The 19,731-nt window shown below is 42.5% G+C and overlaps 1 protein-coding gene across 1 annotated transcript in view; it reads right to left on the bottom strand.

The window, feature by feature from the left end:
* LOC150088225 (uncharacterized) overlaps positions 1 to 19,731 on the bottom strand; it is a 691,583-nt gene that overhangs the window by 495,473 nt on the left and 176,379 nt on the right. The window contains exon 3 of the mRNA XM_090369395.1: positions 11,334 to 11,436. Within this exon, the coding sequence (XP_090225521.1) occupies positions 11,334 to 11,436 (103 nt within the window). The remainder of the gene's footprint in view (positions 1 to 11,333; positions 11,437 to 19,731) is intronic.

Genomic DNA, 19,731 nt, shown 5'->3' with positions numbered 1-19,731 from the left:
AAATCTCAGTTACTCAAACATAAGTACAATATCACAATTATTCCCACAAAAGACCGTATTTTTGTTTCTGGGCTTGGACCCGCCACTAAATCTGAAGATCTTATCAACTTAATTAAAAAAGAATATGGTTTCGGTGTAGATGTCCGTTCTCTGAAGACACGGTGTCCCGCCTACTCATCTTTTATAATAACATGCCTTCCATCACAAACAGAAAAAGTGCTGAATCTAAGATCCCTCTTATCAGGGGCTCTAGTAAAACGCTTCACGGACAGACCATCAAGGGAGTCCACAATCTCTTCTCCACAGGCATAGCAATCAGAGACCCTGCTATCTACACATACTACGTTCTCCTCTCGTCATAGAATCCCCAGATCCCAACTGTTCAGTGTTTACCTTCAGAATTGCAGGAGTATAATTAGCAACCTAAACCACTTTAGAGCAATCCAAAGCTCACATATTTATGACATTTACCTACTTACTGAAACCTGGCTCTCCATAGATATTGATGATCAGGATATTATAGATGGGCAATATACAATCCATAGAAAGGACAGAGGATCTCGTGGTTATTTGTTATTTGGTTTTTAGGAGCATTAGCAACTAAGGCCATATTGCTCCGGGATATGCGGTGGTCATTCCCTGACCTTTCCGCATCCTCCGTATTTGGTGGTGAGGATCTCGTGGAGGCGGATTAGCTATTATACATTCTAACCATATACTCTGTGAAATTGCATCAAATTTCACAAATATTGAATCAGTATAGTGCCTTCTTCATCTTGGCAAGTTAAAAGTTTAATCGTATTGCTTTGTTTTCCAACTCCCTTAACTAATATCGACCTCCAGTACTTAGAAAGCTCGCTGGAATCTGTCTTCCCACTAATTCAATCTGCCGACATAGCAATGGTTTTGGTCAACTGGCCAATTTAGGCTCTTCTTCTCCATCACTGCACACTAGGGCTCTCTTTAATATGCTTCACAGCTATGGTCTTGAACAAATTTGCAATTTTCCAACCAGAGAAAATGCCCACCTTGACCTAATATTTTCCTCTACTCATATAGATGTTCACAATGACAACCCTATATTTCACTCGGATCATTCGCCAATTACTTTTGACATCACAGTGACTTCTCATAACTTCAAATGCAGCTCCCGTTCTCCACGATTCAATTTCAGAATGGCTGACTGGCCTCTGCTCAACGTAGACAAGCAGCTCGTTGACGCTATGGATGGCATCGATGTGCTCACCAGCAACCTGATCAACTGTGTCCATTCAGTTATATTTGAAATTGTTCCTCAATCCCATCTGACTGCACGCTCTACCTACCCGCACTGGTATAACAGCGAACTAATACATAAAATTAAATCCAAAGGATTCTACAGAAACAAGTAGAAGCAATCAGGTGACAGTCAATACTATGAAATATTCAGCCAACTCAGCAAAGAAGTGAAAACGCTCATATTAAACTCTTACAATATGTATGCAGAGTCAGTTCAGGATAGTCTGCTTACTTACAGAGATATCAAACCATTCTGGAATTACATGCAGCATAAGAATATAACCAGTAGAAAGTTACAACTCCATAACGCAGATGGAATTCAGTATTGCTCAAAAGTTTGCCAAATATTTTTCCAGAATTCAAACAAATGATACATTGAGACCTGCCTCATTTCCTGACTTCACACCTGTTAAAGATGATATCCTCATTAACCTCTTTATCACTGATGAAGATTTAAATTCGGCATTAAAAAGCATGAGATGTTGTTGTTGCTTGGGTTTTATTGGCGCATTAGCGACTAAGGCTATAATGCGCCACAACCAGGTGATATATATATATATATATATATATATATATATATATATATATATATATATATATATATATACAATGTATAAAAAAAAAGCATGAGAAATGCATACTAGAGGCCCAGATGACATTCCAGGCTTATTTTGTAAAATGACTGTCACTACCTTAAAACCCCTCATACTGCGGACCTTCAACTTGTCTCTCAGGCTGGGGAAGTATCCTAAACACTTTAAGCAAGTCAATATAGTTCCTATCTTCAAAAAAGGTGATAACAATGATGTAACTGATTACAGACCCATAACCTTGCAAAACAGCCTGCCTAAACTCTTCGACACAGCAGTACAGGCCTTTCATTGATCAGAATCAACATGGTTTCTGCAGTGGCAAGTCAGTAGTCACAAATTTATTTCCTTTCTGGCAATACACCTCTGAAGCTCTTGATAACCACCTAAAAGTTGATGCAGTCTACACAGACATATCTAAGGCATTTGATAAAGTCCCGCACGAACAACTTCTGGAAAACTTAAGCTATATGGTATCGGTGACCCTTTGCTCTCATGGCTACACAGCTATATTACGCATCGTTCCTTGAGCGTTATCATCAATCGAGTGAACTCAGACTGTTTTATACCACTAAGTGGAGTACCTCAAGACTCCCCCTTAGGTCCTTTTCTTTTCACTGTTTTCGTAAATGACCTTCCTTCTTTCATCTACACCTCCAATGTTCAAGTTTCTCTCTATGCAGACGATCTTAAGCTCTACTCATCAGTGAAGGAGATTACCGATTCTCAACAGCTTCAATGTGCTCTCAATAAATTCTCTCTGTGGCCATCTCTGAATGGCTTTTCTGCTAACCCCTCATAGTGCAAAGTAATCTCTTTCTCATCCGGCAGATCTTCACAACTAATAAATACGGAGTACTGATTGATTGATTGATTTGGTAGTTGTTGGCGCATCGGCTTCTGTGGCCATATTGCACCTCCCAAGGTCTTTTGCAGTACTTTGATCCAAGCCCGAGGCGGGAATCGAACCCGCGACCTTTGGGTTGCCGGGCAGGTACTTTACCCACTCGGCTAGCCCGGTCGGCCCAAATACGGAGTACAGTATCACGGACATGATTACGAACGCTGCAAACACAGCAATAAAACGGAAAAATCCCATCCCTGGAGCAGTCCCCTGGTGGTCAGGAGAGCTTCAGGCCCTCAGACGTGAAGTAAACCAAAAGAGGCGTGCATTCCAACGAGCCAGGCGATCCTGGCCCCCTGCAGAAATTGAATACCTCCGGCAGGAGTACAGAGAAACTCGAAACGCCTACAACGCGATGATCAGGCAGCGTAAAAGACTGTCCTGGGAGCACCTGGTATCAACAGTTGGTAACTCTGACCCCTGGGGTGTCGTGTTCAAGGTAACAACAAACAAACTGCCAAGGGGAGAAGTTATTCGCTCCACAATCACCCCACAAGGCCACATGACCTCCACCTGGCAGCATTCAATTTCAAACATACTTGATTACTCTTTCAAACAGCCACCAGATGACAACTCACCAGAACAACAGCAGCTTTGCCTTGACAATAACAACTATAACTCAACACTCGTGGAAGAGCCTTTCAACGTCGAGGATCTCTCTATGGCCATTGGGAGACTGAGAAATAACAAGTCACCAGGCCTGGACATGCTCGAGCCCGAAATAATTAAAAAAGTTGCTGAATTCGCTCCAGAAACCCTGCTAAACCTCTTCAACCATTGCCTGCTAAAGGGATGGTTCCCAACTGATTGGAAAACTGCGTCCATTCGGCTCATACTCAAAAATCCAACTAAACCGTATGATCGCCCTGACTCGTACAGGCCTATTGCTCTCCTTCCTGTGCTGAGTAAGGTTTTTGAGCAGCTCCTTAGACGGAGACTGGAAAACCATTACAATACTGCACAGCTACCAGCACAAAATCAATTTGGATTCAAACCGGGCATGTCTACGGTCGATGCGCTGGAGGCTATTACAAATGCTGCCAGGAACTGCACCCAGAAGTACCTCCTTGTCATCTCGATCGACTTTGCTGGGGCGTTCGACACCTTATGGTGGCCTAGCGTCCTCGGACGGCTGAGACGCGCTGAGCTCCCAGGAAATCTCTACAACTGCATTGCCAACTATCTCAGTGACAGGAGCATTGTGGTTCAGGCTCCCTTCTCCAGCGTGGAACGTCGTGTCCACCGAGGTTGCCCTCAGGGCTCTGTCCTGGGCCCCCTTTTCTGGAACTCTGTACTCGACGAGCTTCTCAGTACTGACTTAGGCGATGTCCAGACCTTGGCATATGCTGATGATCTCTCCCTCATCCTGGCAGGGGACTCCAGGGCTCAGCTTGAAGTATCTGCCAACAGAGCTCTTACCACCCTTCAAGCGTGGGTCCGGAAAAACCATCTGACCATCTCATCCACAAAAACTCAATCCATTCTCCTGAAGGGCTATCTTGATCCGCAGAGGCCGCCTCAAATCAAGATACATGGCACAACCATCAAGCTTGTTACTCAGCTGAAACTCCTTGGCATTATCATCGACAGCAAACTAACATTTCTCCCACATCTCAACTATCTACAAAAGAAAATTAGAAATTACATTGCACTGGTTGCCAGGGTTACCCGCCGAGATTGGGGGCTCAAAAAACGCACTCTAGCCTTACTGTATAAAGCCATATTCATACCAGCTATCACCTACGGTTCTGGCATATGGTTCACCAAAGCCTCCACTGTGGTAGGACGAAGAAAGCTGAACATCATTCAACGGCCAATTCTCCTTACGATAACCAGAGCATGTTGCACCTCCAGCACGCACGCCCTACAAGTCCTCGCCGGTGTACTGCCCCTAGACCTTGAGGTGGCCCATGTGGGGATGATGTATAAACTCAGCAGAGGAAAGTCTACCACCTTTATTGATTTTACCACGGATCCTGCTAACACCTATTCCAGCGAAAAAAGCAGACTCCTAACCTACTTACAACAGACCTGGCAAGCCAGATGGTCTGAATCCACCAAAGGGGCCATCACCCGCAAATTTATACCAGACATATGCAAAGTATATCCCAAATCACCATCCTGGTTCTCCCCAGGCCTTCTAACCACGTACCTCCTAACAGGGCATGGTGCCTTTCGCAGCAAACTGAACCTTCTTGGACTTTCCGACAGCCCCCTTTGCACCTGTGGTGCCCAGGAAACCTGGGACCACTTGATGCATGACTGCCTACTATATGACGACCTCAGATCTTCTCTCATCACACAAATTCATTTCATCCCGAGAGATCAGGAGCAACATCTCCTGGAAGACCACCATACCTATACAGCATTTTCGAACTTTGCTCAGGGCCTCTTCACGAGGCGGAAAACCCTACCACAACCACAGAATCAGACCCAACCAGACAATGAAACGGCCTAAACAGCCATGTGTTAAGACCACTACTTGCTTCAGCACACTGCAATCCCCGTGAAGACTTTCAACCTGCACAATAATTGTGCCTTTACAATGTAGTCTCAACATCACCTTCATCTACCATGACTGCCGCTCCGGCTTCGCCTCCCACCAAGTTGACTCACCACTGAAATGACTCTACTATCTGGATGGGACTTCTTTGTCCCAGGATTGACACTACTCGGATTTGATCCTCTCTGATTGACTCTACCAAATACATCTTCATGCAGCTCACTACTGAAATGACTTCACCACCTGGCCGGGACCTGTCTGTCCCAGGACTGCACTACTCGAATCTTACCTTCTCGGAGTGGACTCTGCCAACTATGACTTCACGCAGCATTGCTGCCAATGCCACGTGGCGATCCTGAACCCGTGCTCCCTTGCGCGGCCCTGTTTCTCCCCTGTCCTGGCGGGGAGGAGGTGAAGGTCCCCTTGTCTCCTCCCCGCCACCCCCCCTTTCCTTCTGGTGTGGCATGGGCCTGCCTCACTGATTTTGGGGTCATCTACTCTATCGACCCTATACTTCTGTCTCTCACCCCCCAGCCTTTAGTCTCCCCTCCCCCCTCTAGCTTTCCAACTAGCGTTCATCCCATGTCAAAATTATCCTAGCCCTACACCCAAAATTCTTAATTCCACACTGTATAACTTAAAACTCCTTGGCCTGACCCAACCTCTAGCGCACCCCCCATTTTTTTTTTTTTTTTTTGGTCCTAGCCACTGAAATCCCAGGAAATTAGGTGGCAGGACCTGCCAGAGTACTTATTTAAAAATACTGGTGTACCTGGCTTGCCTCCACGGGGCTAAGTGTGGGCAACGTTGGGCCTCAGTAGGGGTCCAGCGGCTAAATAGCCAGATGAACAACGGTACACGACACTACATCCAACAATATCCATACACTTTTAAATCTCTGGCCTTTACAGTGTTCTGTAACACGCGACAATGTAGACTACACGGAGATGGGGGTAACCCCTGGTGCCGTTAGACCCTAAACACACTTTACACTTTACACTTTATACGGAGTTAACTCTGTGATCATCGAAAGGTGTGACCAAGTTAACGACTTGAGGATTCTCTTCTCCAACAGTGCTAAATTCGATGCTCATGTCCTTAAAATCACCAGCAAAGCATTCAAAACACTGGGATTCATCAAACGGAACACATACAAGTTCAAAAACTACAGATATGCGGTTATCCTTTATAAAACTATTGTTCTGCCAATCCTTGAATTCAGCTCACCCATCTGGAATCCTCACACAAAGACTTTAACTAACAAAATTGAAGCAGTCCAAAAAAACTTTTGTCCATTACCTTACGTACCGCAATCCTCTATTCTATCACTCAGTGTATCATGAATCGCTGTGTGATTACTTTCATCTGAGGCCTCTGTGCACCAGAAGAGTTGCTGCTGACATCACCCTTCTAGCCAAAGTAATCACTGGAACTTATGAAGCATCTGATATCCTCACTAAAATAAACTTCAATGCTCCTTGTAGACAAGTCAGGAACCTTACACCGTTTCGCCTTGACTCTGCCACGGACTTTATGAAGTTCAGTCCACTGAACAGAATCAGCAAATGACTCTCATTGACTTCTTTGACAACTTCCAATCACTGATGAACTCCATCCACAAGTTTGCCTCTTCTCTTAAACTGCAAAGTGACTAGCTCTGATCTAATTATTGTAGTTTATGTGTTTTATTATTTTTCTATTCTCTAACTGATTAATTATTACTTGTTTTACCAGTAACTTAACTTAATGCAATCCTCTTTTGTACATATGATTTTAATATTTGAATCTATATCAATGTTTATCTTCCTGTTGGATTTCATATTATTGTTATTATGTTATTGTTCTGATCTCAGATACACTGTTAATGATCATATGTTGTGTATCTTGTTATTAATAAAAATAAAAATAAATTTAAATATCCGAGGAGGCCTGTACCAAATAATACAACCATGCAGCACATTTTATGGCGCTTAAGCCAAATAGCTGTGAGAATGATTGTAAACATAACCTCAAATCAATAGTTTTATCAGAAGATAAGCTACAGGAAATAGGAGAATAGGAAATACATGTACTCATATCTATCGAATCTTCGACAACAATGTGAGCTGTTTGTCACGTGAAAAATAGAATACATTCATATTGAGTTCACGCTGTGAACTAGTTCAAATAGCAAGATAAAGTAGCTAGAGAAGAATAAAGGTTTTGGACAACCGATTTTTCTCAATGACGGTTTCATTTGCACTGTTACGTTAACAGAATAACAAGGGTGCACAGAATATTCTAATAATTTATATTCTTGCGCAATATTAGCAAGATCGTTACACTCGCAAAAGGTTGGTGTACTATCTCACAGAGGAGGATATGCGACCGATCTTCTTGATTGAGACAGTGACCGCTGAGATGCATCATGACTTATTTTGCAGCTCATCTTTATGCTGAAATGGATGAATGCCATGGCTGGTTCCAGCAGGGCAAAAGCAACTGAAAAACACAGCTGGCACATCAATGAATCTACTGACGAATTTCTTTGATAACTACCTTATTTTTTAGAGTTTGACCTAACGATTGTTTTCTGTGCACACCCAAGAACAAGACTTATGCAAATAGTCCACATACTGTAGATGAATTTAAGACATTCAGAAATGCATTCATCTCACTGTTGAACATTCTCCGTAGTGCCGAATCAAGCACAGTAAACAAGTGAATGAACGTCTACGCGAGAAAGATGTATCCATTTATTCCCGCACTTCCAGCACATTTGGGATTTCCAATTAAAACGGCGTTGCATTTTAATTTGAAACACCCGTGTAAATCTCATAATCTGTAAATACAGTTTAAAAGCTTAATACCTACTCCGAACCAATGTAATATGCCTTTAGGTTTATGTTGCAACATAAGCTCTAAATATTTTTAGTTTAACATATTACAGTAAGATCCCTATCACCCCCTAGGTGTATATGTGACCAACAAGTGCAATTGGATCACACGTGCTGACGATGCCAAGCTCCTTACTAGGATATCGCCATCCAACTCGGCAGTCGAAACCACTCAGCTAATCAATAGCAAACTGCAGGACATGGCTGACTACCTCAATACTTTCAACCTCCAAATCAACCCCCTAAAATCGGCACAAATAATTTATTCACTAAAGGGCAGCCAAACAACGTTGGAGCCTGTTGGAGGCTCCTCAGTTCCAAGTGTTCAAACGAACAAAGATCTGGGGGTCGTTTTTGACTCCAAACTATCTTTCAACGATCATGTAAACCTCATACAGTCGAGGCTAAATTCACTACGCTGGGTGGCCAAACAACAGCTGCTCCACACCACCGACCCACACCTGATAAAAAGATACATCGTATCAATCCTTTACCCGACAATACTGTATGCCTCAGAGATATGGGCCTCGGCTGCCGAATCCAACATTAAAAAGGATATTCTCTGCCGAATTCTGGCTTCTAAAATGGACTAACACCAAACTCCACCTTCCCCCAGCTCTCAGATCAACGCAGTTAGCAGATGCCCTTCAACTACGCAGGCTCCGATCATACATCGGAGAAAGAAGGCTGCTGTTTACCATCGGTATGACCACCGGTAAAATTACAGAGCAGAACTTCTGGGATCACTGCACTTGGCGCATTTCTCCCCCTTATCTCCGGTCTTCAGCACAGCTGGTAGCAAACCATAACCGGCAGATTCCTGCCAAAGCAAATGCTGCCCTTACTGCAAGTCATCGACGGGGTCCTCCAAGAAGTGGTCAACAATAAAAAATACAGGAAGGGAATCCTCGTCGAACTGAAAATATTGCATTCCAATAATCTGATGTAACGTATGTTTTTATCATGTGTATCTCTTTTGTAAAGTATTGTAAACCCCTGGCATGGTAGTGCCAGGGGTATTGTAAAACTATACATGCTAATTGTATGTATATCATGCTGCAATTAAAGATTCTATTCTATTCTATATTGTCGGAGCGTTATGCACACTATTCTCGCACCATTCCTTGTAAGCCATGGCATTGTCCTCTTGAAACAGTCCATCGGTCCATGTACAGTGTCAGTATTATAGGATAAACATCTGCTCCTCAAAAGATATTCAGATACGCCTTGCAGGCGAAAGAACTCTTCAGAAATACGAACAAATCCATGCCGTTCTATAAAGCAGTTCTCGCCACCATTTGCCAGCACAGAAAGGATGACGCATTCGGGATCCATTGTTTCGTGCGAAGTTTTCCACACTAGTGTGGGTCTGTCACTACTAAACAATACGAATTGTGATTCTTCTGACAACATTACTTTTTTGTGGATGTCCCACAACACGACCATTGCACAATTCCAATACAATGAAAATGGATTCGTTTAGACTGTATTTGAAGGTGCATTCGGCAGGACACCCACAAACACACGAGAAGCTTCCGATTGCCGTACTGTCATGCGAAATGACACTCTTAATGAGTGCCATTTCGCATGACAGTAGTCGTTCATCTCAATATCACAAGTACCCATTATAACGAGCTTTCTGCTTGATCTAGCGAAAACAGGTTCTGAAGTCTTAATGCCTATTTGCACCTCTTACTGATTTTAGCATACGTGGCAGACCAGACATCTGTAGTCCCAGTTGATATCTTGTTCTCCAGTTGATATCCAGTTGACTTGTTCTCCTCGTTATCGGTTTTGTCCCGCCACATTAGCCACTGATTCAAGAGCCTAGACGTCTGTAGATATCCGTGGCACATGGACAGCCCAGGTGAAATGGAGAATGGCAAGGAACTATTCTTCACTGATGAGTCAATGTTAGGTTTGTGGGAACGATGACACATGAATCAGTGTATGGCGACACCCTATTTCAAGAGTATTCCTGGACGTATTCAATAACGGCATTCACATTAACAACAGGAATCTTAATGAGTGCCATTTCGCATGACAGTAGTCGTTCATCATCTGATGTTAAAGTTAGCATTGTTATATACATATGTCGAAACTAACTTAGACCTGTCCTTTATCAATTAATCCAATAATTAAATAACATTTTATTCCAAAAGGGCAATGGAATAACATCCCCACAACCCTAATGTCAGTTTCTTTGCAATTCATTCTTTCCTTACTAAAATCTGTGCCTCAATCAGCACGTAGTACAGCGGGTTTAAGGGAACAGTTAACCCCGGGTATGGAGGGATGGCAAGCACTTTTTTAATTCAATGTCAAAAAGCATAATGATTTGCACTGTTCTAGGGAAAAGGTAGTCGACTTCGCCTTGGTAGGTATGTGAGTTAAGCGCCAAAGGTCAGTGTATTCTATGGTGGGGATTTGCCTGTTTGCTGGACGAATAATCTCAAGTTTCCGGGAAATAAAATCATGTAATCTTTGCTCGAGACTGACTAACTCTACCATGTGCAAAAAAGCCCACAAATCTCCCTCCTGTTGAGACGGGATTCGAACTCAGGCCTATTCTATATGCAGCGGAAGCGAAGTGCACTCCTGGTTAGCATGTTACTAATCAGGAGTGCACTTCGTACTTTATATAACGTCAGGCAAGTTCATGACATTTAATAAAGAACTTTTATTTTGATCATTTCATGCCTTTGTTCTTATCTATTTGTATAAAACAGCTCACATAAATCGTAATGCGAGGCCGTCTTATTAGCTTTTATAAAAGTCGTGGATGAATAAGTCAGTCTCGGCCGAGGTTTGAATGTTTCTCCCCACCCCCTCTCCCGAAAACTTGGTTTTTTCGTCTAGCAAACAGACCACAGAATGCACACTTTATAGACAATATACTGAGCTTCGCAGCCTTAGCTGCTCTGGCACTTAAAACACACAAAAATCTTTCTTTTAGGGCAAGAATTTTTTTTGAAACTGAGTCCATAATGGCAGAATTAAAAATTTCTTTCGAAAAAAAATCATTCAGGATCTTTCTTAAATAACGTATAGTTTAGTGGCAACAGAGTAGAATATGGTATTTTTGAAAACTTTCGGCAATTAAATAAATAAATGTAGAACAATTCTCACCCCAATGCATAAAAAAAAAAAAAAAAAAAAAAAAAAACGTTCAGTGAACTTACCTGAGGGGTTTTTCATAAAGATCACAGACACTCTTCAGGGTATGGCAATACTCCTTCTCGCTGAGAAAAATATTTTCTACTATACCAAACCGGAGATCAGCAACTTAAAAAGAAAATATTTCAGATTGGTTTTTGCAGTTGCAAATTATGATCACAGCGATATATATATATATATATAAAATCATTTGAGCAAATGTGCGTCGAAGGCATTTATTTAATCAAGCAATTAAGGAATGCAATACAATATATAGTATTCTAATTGCAACACGATTCCATTGAAAAGTTAAAATTAGTATCAGGTATGGAAAGGGGATATCGGTTGGTGTCCCTTCGTGGCCGTTTCATTTTCATCAAAATTTGAATTCTGTAAATAGGACTGGTAGTCTAAAGATTATCTGAACATAAGAGGAAATATCCGGTATCGCTATTTTTCGCCTCATTTTTAGCTTATCTATGTTTTATTTTAAACAACTCGCACACAATTTTGATACAGTAAAATTAATGTCGTTAATAACAGTACTCCGAATGAATAAACAGATTCGCTTATACAACTTAATTGTTCGAACCTTGTGGTTCAGAGCATACCTTCGGGCGCACCCACTTAGTGCAACCGGTAGTGAAAGCTTCATAACATGAAGAAATTCGGAGCGATAATTTCATAATATGAACTATATAGCTTCATATTATAAATCTATCGTTACAAATCTTTGCATTTACGAAAAGTTTTTTTCGTAGACTTTTCTCCTAGCTTAACTTTTTTTCCTAACTTACATATAAAGAAGCATATCAAATGCTGTGATATTCAATAATTTAACTAGATTAAACTCCTATCAAAAACAACGGGATATTTACCTTTTTCTACTTTTATTATTATATTTAAAATGCTTAATGCACACTTAAGGTTGCCCCAAGTTACTCAAGAATACTTGAGCCAGTGAGAACATTACCGTATTTTTGATTAAAAACTGTCAAAAAAGTATGCTTCTTTCTTGGGTGGGCTAGTTCTACCTTAGAAACGGGGGGAAGAGGGGGAAATTGGGAATCTCTACCATACCCTAACAATTGTTTTAAAATATCTTATTTTATATTAATTATTAAATAACATAGAATGTAATAGCAGGGGCGTAATAATGTTGATGTTACTCAGCAGTTATTAAATGTTTTGGAATATCTATGAATTATATATATAAGACGTTAAAAAGGCCAATCTTAAAGTTTGTGGGTAACTTAAATTTTTTTAAATCAAAAACAAACCAAAATAAAAAAGAAACACTAACGTTCATAGATGGATTTGAACTCTATGAACGTGCAAAAATAAGAGTAGGAGTGTGTTATAGGCCTAATGACTCGAATGACTACAATGAATAATTGTACAGAGAAATAGAATGGGCTAGTAAATCGGAATGTCTTATAATGGGGGATTTTAACTTCCCGGATATTGACTGGAACTTGTGGGTTGGTCACTCACACACTAGTCAGACTTTTTCGGATTTATTGGATGATTGTTTTCTGCAGCGTTCGGGAGGCAACCAGAGAGAGTAATACTCTTGATCTGGTTATCAGCAGTGATCATTCGTGTATTAAGAATTTGCAGATAAAGGAACCACTAGATGGCAGTGATCAAAGTGTACTGATGTGGGATTTACTTAAAGATATAATTACCATCAGGGGTAGGGGTAGGGGTAAAGGAAAGGGCTTTTGCTTTCGTAAAGGTGAGTACAGTGGTCTCAGACAGTTTTTAAATTCTGTACAGTGGGATCAACTGACGATGTTAACAACAGTAAATTCTAAGTGGGAAGCATTCAAGGAATTAATCGTGGAAGCTACTAAAAGGTTCATACCTATTAAGAAATATTGTTCAAGGTTTAGGCCTAAATGGTTATCAAATGAACTAATGAGACTCGTGACAGAGAAGAAAAATGCATGGTATGCATATAAATTATCAAGCGACTCAGAACCCTATGGTAGATATAACCTAGTCTGTAATCAGGTCACAAAGGAGGTTTACTTATATAAACTCTAAAAGGAAGGGGATGAATCTGATTGGTCCACTTGATATCGATTGTTGATGATGCTGCCCAGATAGCAAACAAACTGAATGAGTATTTTGCATCTACATTCAACATGAGGAGTTATTAAGGTTTGGAAATGGCAGAAGGTTATCAAATTGTAGCAGGGTGCTTAATGATTTTGTAATAACTGAGAGCAAAGTGGAGGAGAAATTGTTGAGGTTAAACGTAAGAAAGGCATCTGGGGTGGATGGGATCTATCCAGTTATATTAAAGGAAACGGCAAAGCAACTAAGCAAACCCTTAGCCATAATTATGAGAGCATCCTTGGACTCAGGGGAGGTCCCCACGGACTGAAGATGTGCAAATGTATCCCCAATTCACAAAGAGGGGATCGAAGGGTGACACGAGTAATTACAGACCAGTTAGTTTAATTTCTGTTCCGGATAAAATAATGGAGTCACTGGTTAAAGATGCATTGCAGGATCATCTAGACAAGACTGCAGCAATAATTCAGACACAGCATGGGTTTGTTAAGGGAAAGTCTTGTCTGACAAATTTGATAGGATATTATGATGTGGTTACAAAGGAACTGGATGCAAAAAATAATTTTGATATCATATATTTGGATTTCAGGAAAGCTTTTGACACTGTTGCGCATGGAAGACTATTGTACAAATTGGAGCAGAATGGTATTAAGGGTAAGTTGCTACAATGGATAAAAGGATGGTAAGTGGGAGAAGACAGAGGGTGGTAATCAATCGGTACTGCTCTTCGTGGACTAATGTTATTAGTGGAGTCCCACAGGGTTCGGTGTTGGGTCCACTGTTGTTTTGTATATTTCTCACTGATATGGATGAAGGTATATCAGGCTTAGTGTCGAAGTTTGCAGATGATACAAAAGTTGGCAGGGTTGTTAATGACAGTAGTGACAGTGTGCTACTGCAACAGGATCTAGAAAATTTGAAGTTTTCTGAGCAATGCAGACAGGCTGCAGGGCAGGTCATGGGGTTTTGTCAATGATATATAGGAATTTTGCTAGCAGGGAAAAGGAGGTGATTGTTCCTCTGTATAAGGCAATGGTCAGGCCACGCCTTGAGTACTGCGTACAGGTCTGGAGACCTCATTTTATGAAGATGTAGATTTGCTTGAGCGTGTACAGAGAAGGGCAACAAGATTGGTGAGGGCAATGAAGGGATCCTCTTACCGAGAGATGCTTAAGTTCTGCAAATTGCAGTGGTTGGAGACTAGGCACCTGCGCGGTGATCTGATTGAGGTGTATAAGGCCTTGAATTGGTTGAGCACGCTGAATTCTGATGGGATCCTTCCACTTGTTCAGATTACGAACCTAAGGGGGCATAAATTCAAATTAAGAAAAGATAGATGTAGAATAGATGTGCGAAAATTTTCCTTTAGCCAGCGGGTGGTTAATTGCTTGAACAAACTTCCCATCTGTCGTTGTGGAAGTTGAGAGGTTAAATAAATTTAAGGGGGAACTGGACAGGCATTTTGGAGGGAATGGTGTGATTTTTTTTTTTTTTTTTTTTTTTTTTTTTTGGCTGATGGTGAATAAACTCATACATTTGCTTTCTTGCATCAGATGCCACTACTACTACATATACAACGTTATCAAAAAAGTACCGGACGTCATAAGATAATCATGTGATATCGAAAATATTGACTATGCTAATTTCGTACGCCAATGGAAAACAGAAGGTAATGCGACCATTCATCCCAATCCAGGTAGACAATTAATTCCTGATAGAGCAAGCAAACAGTTGAACAGTGAGGGGAAATTGCAAAGGCACTCTTAACTTGCTGACGGAAAAGACAGTTTGCAAACTCGAACAAGTGAAAGATCGAAAGCCATCCTAAAAACACTTCAAAGAATGGCTGCCATGGATGCGCAATTGCTTGTAAGCTGAAGCAGTCTCCCAGCAGTGCACGTCAGTGCCTATACTAATGCAGAGAATAGAAACACTTTGGGCATACACCACACGCCCAAAGAACGCTTTCACTCTAATTTTACTCCAACAACAATGAATATCGTAGTGCGAAGGTAGTACGTGATGCATATAGTGTGCATAGTGCAGAGTATTAAGGTCAGGCGCCCCCTGTGGTTTCCCACATCTGCGCCATACGTACACTGTGAAGAAATACAGAACTACTGTAAATTCCAAAAAAGTGCTATGTGTTGAATACGTAGTATTGTTTTGGGTGTCCTGGCATTTGGCCGCAGGACCCCTGGTGGAACCCCACGTTGCCCGCACACACCGCTAGGATGTAGCCAGGCTGTACTTTATTCTCTGGCTAGTCTCTGCAGTGTCGCCTAAGCTTCCTGACAGAGACCAATGTAAAAAAAAAAAAAAAAAAAGGAGAGTTAGAGCGGGTGGGCTTTAGAAAAGCCCACCCGCTCGGTCAAGAAAAGGGGGGAACAGGTAGAAATATGGGGGATGAAGAAGAAGGCATCCCCCAGGTACAATGGAATACATTCATCAGACGAAAGTAGGCGATGGGAGTGGGAGAAAAGTTGCCGTGCAAGAGAGCACAAGCGTGATCGCCATTTGGCAGAATCTTCTTGCTCTTCTCATTCAGGTCCGGTCGTGATGTCAATTTCAGTGGTGATCTGTATCTAAGTCAGTAGGGATATAAATAGGAATGCAGCTGTGGTTGTCCTATACTGGATCTTCTCAGATTTGGTGGTGGTGTAGTCTCATTTGCTGGTAGGCCTCTGCATTGATTCCCAAAATATAGGTGGTTGTCTTCTCTTGGTTTTGATGATGATCGGGATAGTGACTATATCCATGGTAGGGTCTTCCGTCGTGCTAATAAGTCTTGTGCGTAGCGCGTAAAGGTGACAGTCTTCTTCTCTTTCGAGGATGTGCTGTTCTTGGTTTTTGGAAGGTAATGTATCCTAGTCAGGAGGAGGCATCTCAAATTTTCATATATTTCGCACTCGTACATCAGGTGGTCCCAACTTTCAAGGGAACCACAGAGGCATTGTGGGTTTTCGGCGATCCCGAGTGTAGCGAGTTTTCCTCTGATAGATCCATGGCCAGTTAACAAAAAAGTGACGTATAGGCCAGGGGAGATCCATGTGGGAGATTTTGGGTATACTGTTGCTATTGTAGGAATGAATTTTCTGGTGACTTCTCCTTTTGAAGACTGTGTCCACCTAGGCTGCCAGACCTGCTGCAAGTATGCAGAGGCGCTTCTTCTCGGCCTTGATGTTATTTGAGAGGTCGGTGGTAAAATCCAGACAGGAGATGGCTTTACCTTTGGAAAGCATGTAAAGCAAACCACATTTGATTATATCTAGATCGAGAGGTAGCACGCCGGCCAACACTTGCAAGGCATGTGTGTTGACTGTGCAGCAGGTCCGAGTGATGGTGAGCAGGATGACGCGCTGAATCGAGTCAAGCTTCCTCTTGTTAACTGCTGTGGTGGCCTTTGAAAACCAGATGCATAAGTGATTATGGGGATGCACATAGCCTTATAGAAGAGGGTGAGCGCGCGTCGTTTCAATCCTTAGTCCCGACGTGCGATTCTTGCCACTAGCGCAGTATATTTTCGAATCTTGGTATGTAGATATTTCAGGTGTGGTGTGAAAGATAGGTTCCTATCAAAGATCACTCCAAGATATCTCAACTCAGTTGTTAACGGGATAGTTCTCCCTTGGATTTAGGCGCCTCCGTAGCCAGGTGGGCAGGAGCAGCAGTGAATAGCACACGCTTCTTGATTACACCGGGGTTCGAGCCCGTGACCACCAAATACGGAGGATGCGGAAAGGTCAGGGAATGACCACCGCATTATCCCCGGAGCAATATGGCCTTAGTTGCTAATGCTCCTAAAAACCAAATGACAAACCCTTGGATTTTGATTTGCGGTGGCCTCGCTACGTTCAGAGAGCCTTTAAGCAGGATGAAGTTTGTCTTTACTGGTGAGATTTCCAGGTGGTTGTGCCAGGCCCAGTCCTGTAAAGTTCCGAGTGCTCTATTTGCTGCGGCTTCCAGTTGGGATATAGTATCAGCGGCAAGGGTAAGGACTAAGTCGTCTGCATATGCTTGAGATTCTGCAGGTCTATGTTCAGAACTCATCGAGTACGATGTTCCATAGTAGGGGACCCAGGACAGAGCCCTGGGGACATCCTCTGTAGATTTGGCGCGTAACTTTGCTATACGGTGTCCTGACGGTTATGCTCCGCTGTGATAGATAATTTTTTATGCATTGGTACAGGTTGCTAAGGAGATTTGCTGTACGGAGTCTGCCGAGGAGGCTTGGCCACCACAGTGCGTCAAACGCCCCGGCAAAGTCCACTGAGATAGCTAAGAAATATTTTCTGTCCGTGCTCTTTGCGCCTTCGATCATGTTCTCCAGTGCATCAACAATGGAACGACCCTTTCTGAATCCATATTAATTTGGGAATAGTAAGTTGGCATTGTTGTAATATTTCTATTCTTTGTCTTAGAAGATGCTCAAACAGCTTCCTTATTACTGACAAGAGAGCGATAGGTCTATAGGAATCTGGTTGCTCATGGGGTTTGCTGGAATTTTTCAAAATTAGCCTGATGTTTGCCATTTTCCAGTCTGTTGGGAACCATCCACGCTGGAGACAATGGTTAAATAGATTAAGGAGAAGCTCTGGATTGTACACCGCCACCTTCTTTACAACTTACGGTTCTAACAAGTCTAGTCCCGGTGATTTTCTGTCTCTCTTAGTTTTGATGCTGCGATACTGAGTTCTTCGGCTGTGAATGGAGGCTCCTGCTGTTGCAACTTTTGTTGTCTTCACACAGTTGTATTTGCTGCGGAGTGGATGGAGCAGCTGGCTGTTTGAATATTACATCAAGTATGTTATTTATCGATGCTTGCCAACTCGTGGTTATAGTTCCCAGAGGGGTCTTTATGGATGGAATCACTTCACCTCTGGGGAGCTTGTTGGTAGTTACCTAGAAGACTAACCCCCAGGGATCCGAGTTGCCAAAAGTAAAAACAAGGTCGTCCCACGATTTTCGTTTGGGCTTCCTAATTAATGCGGTGTAGCTATTCCGGACTTCCGCGTACTGCTGCCTGAGGGCTTCTACCTCAGCCTCTGGCCATGATCTGCGAGCGCGCTGGAAAGTTTTTGGTCTGTGATTTACTTCGCATCTTAGGGCTTCTAGCTCAGGGCCCCACCAAGGGACTGCACCCGGTTTGGGGTTCTTCCTTTTAATGGAGATGTTGCAGGCTAATGTGATCATGTCTGTGACAGCACGTTAGTGTTGGTCTGGATTTAGTGTTGTAAATCACTTACTTGAAGCCTGTGAGGAGTCGGCCAGCACCTGCTTGAAGAGGTTCCAGTCTGCCTTGGCGAGGGCATATCTATGCATTATCTGTCTGATTATTAGTGAGGAAGCAATGGACTGTTTCATCTGGAACGTAATGGCCGATAGTCGGATGTTGTCCATGAGTCATGTACCGTCCAGTTCGAGAGATATCGTGCCAGTGATCTGGTTGCAAGGGTCACATCGATTGTGGCCTCCAAAAGAGTACTGGAAAAGGTTGCTGGGTTGTTTGGTTGATTTATTACGGTGAGGGTGGAATTTGCAAGGAATTCCTCCAGTCGCTGGCCATTCCCACATGGGTCTACAGTCTCACTGTGCCACAGCTAGGAACGGCAATTAACATCAGCACCGATGACGATTTTTGCGTTGGGAAGTTCTGCAAGGACTGTCTGCATATATCTGATTGCAGGTTGGATGTCTTCTCCTGGCCTTTAATTCTCCTAGAGGTGTAATAAGGTTGCAGCCCAGGCTGAGCAAAAGTGTACGATTTTCGTGACCGTAATATTAGGATTACGGACCGCTACAGCGGCCCATGGGGTATCTCCATCCACTTGGGCGATCTTGTAAGTTAGGGGATACCCCCTGACTTCCTTATTATGCGTCAGGGTTCTTGTATTAGGATAACGTCGATGTTCTCTTCGTCAGCTTTTTTCCTTATTTGGTCTACTATCGCTCGAGCACGCTGCGCGTTAATTTGTAAAAATTTAATTTCCTTGGTGTTGATGGTGGTTATTGATGAATGCAACTGTCTATTGAGATATGCTTTAGGCCAGGGCAAACTATGGCCCGCTGGCCGCATGCGGCCCGCGAGCTTTATTTTATGCCTTTTGCGACGCCTTTTTGAAAAATAAATTTGTATATGTAATACATTATAGAATTTGTCGACTTGTAAATTGTTTTATCTCTGTATTGTTCAAATTGAGACAGAATTTGAAATAGTCCGCGAAACCGGAGCGAGCCAACGGGCGCTTTTATAACGGTATAATTTGCGATTATAAACTAACTGCGCGAAACTACGGTAACAGACAATCGGTGATAACGACAACGGCTTTTCTGCGGTGGCGG

Source organism: Mastigoproctus giganteus, chromosome 3 (assembly GCF_048544385.1).
Source record: "Mastigoproctus giganteus isolate SK-2022 chromosome 3, ASM4854438v1, whole genome shotgun sequence".
Classification (NCBI taxonomy): Eukaryota; Metazoa; Arthropoda; class Arachnida; order Uropygi; family Thelyphonidae; genus Mastigoproctus; species Mastigoproctus giganteus.
This window is presented reverse-complemented; position numbering and strand designations above follow the sequence as displayed.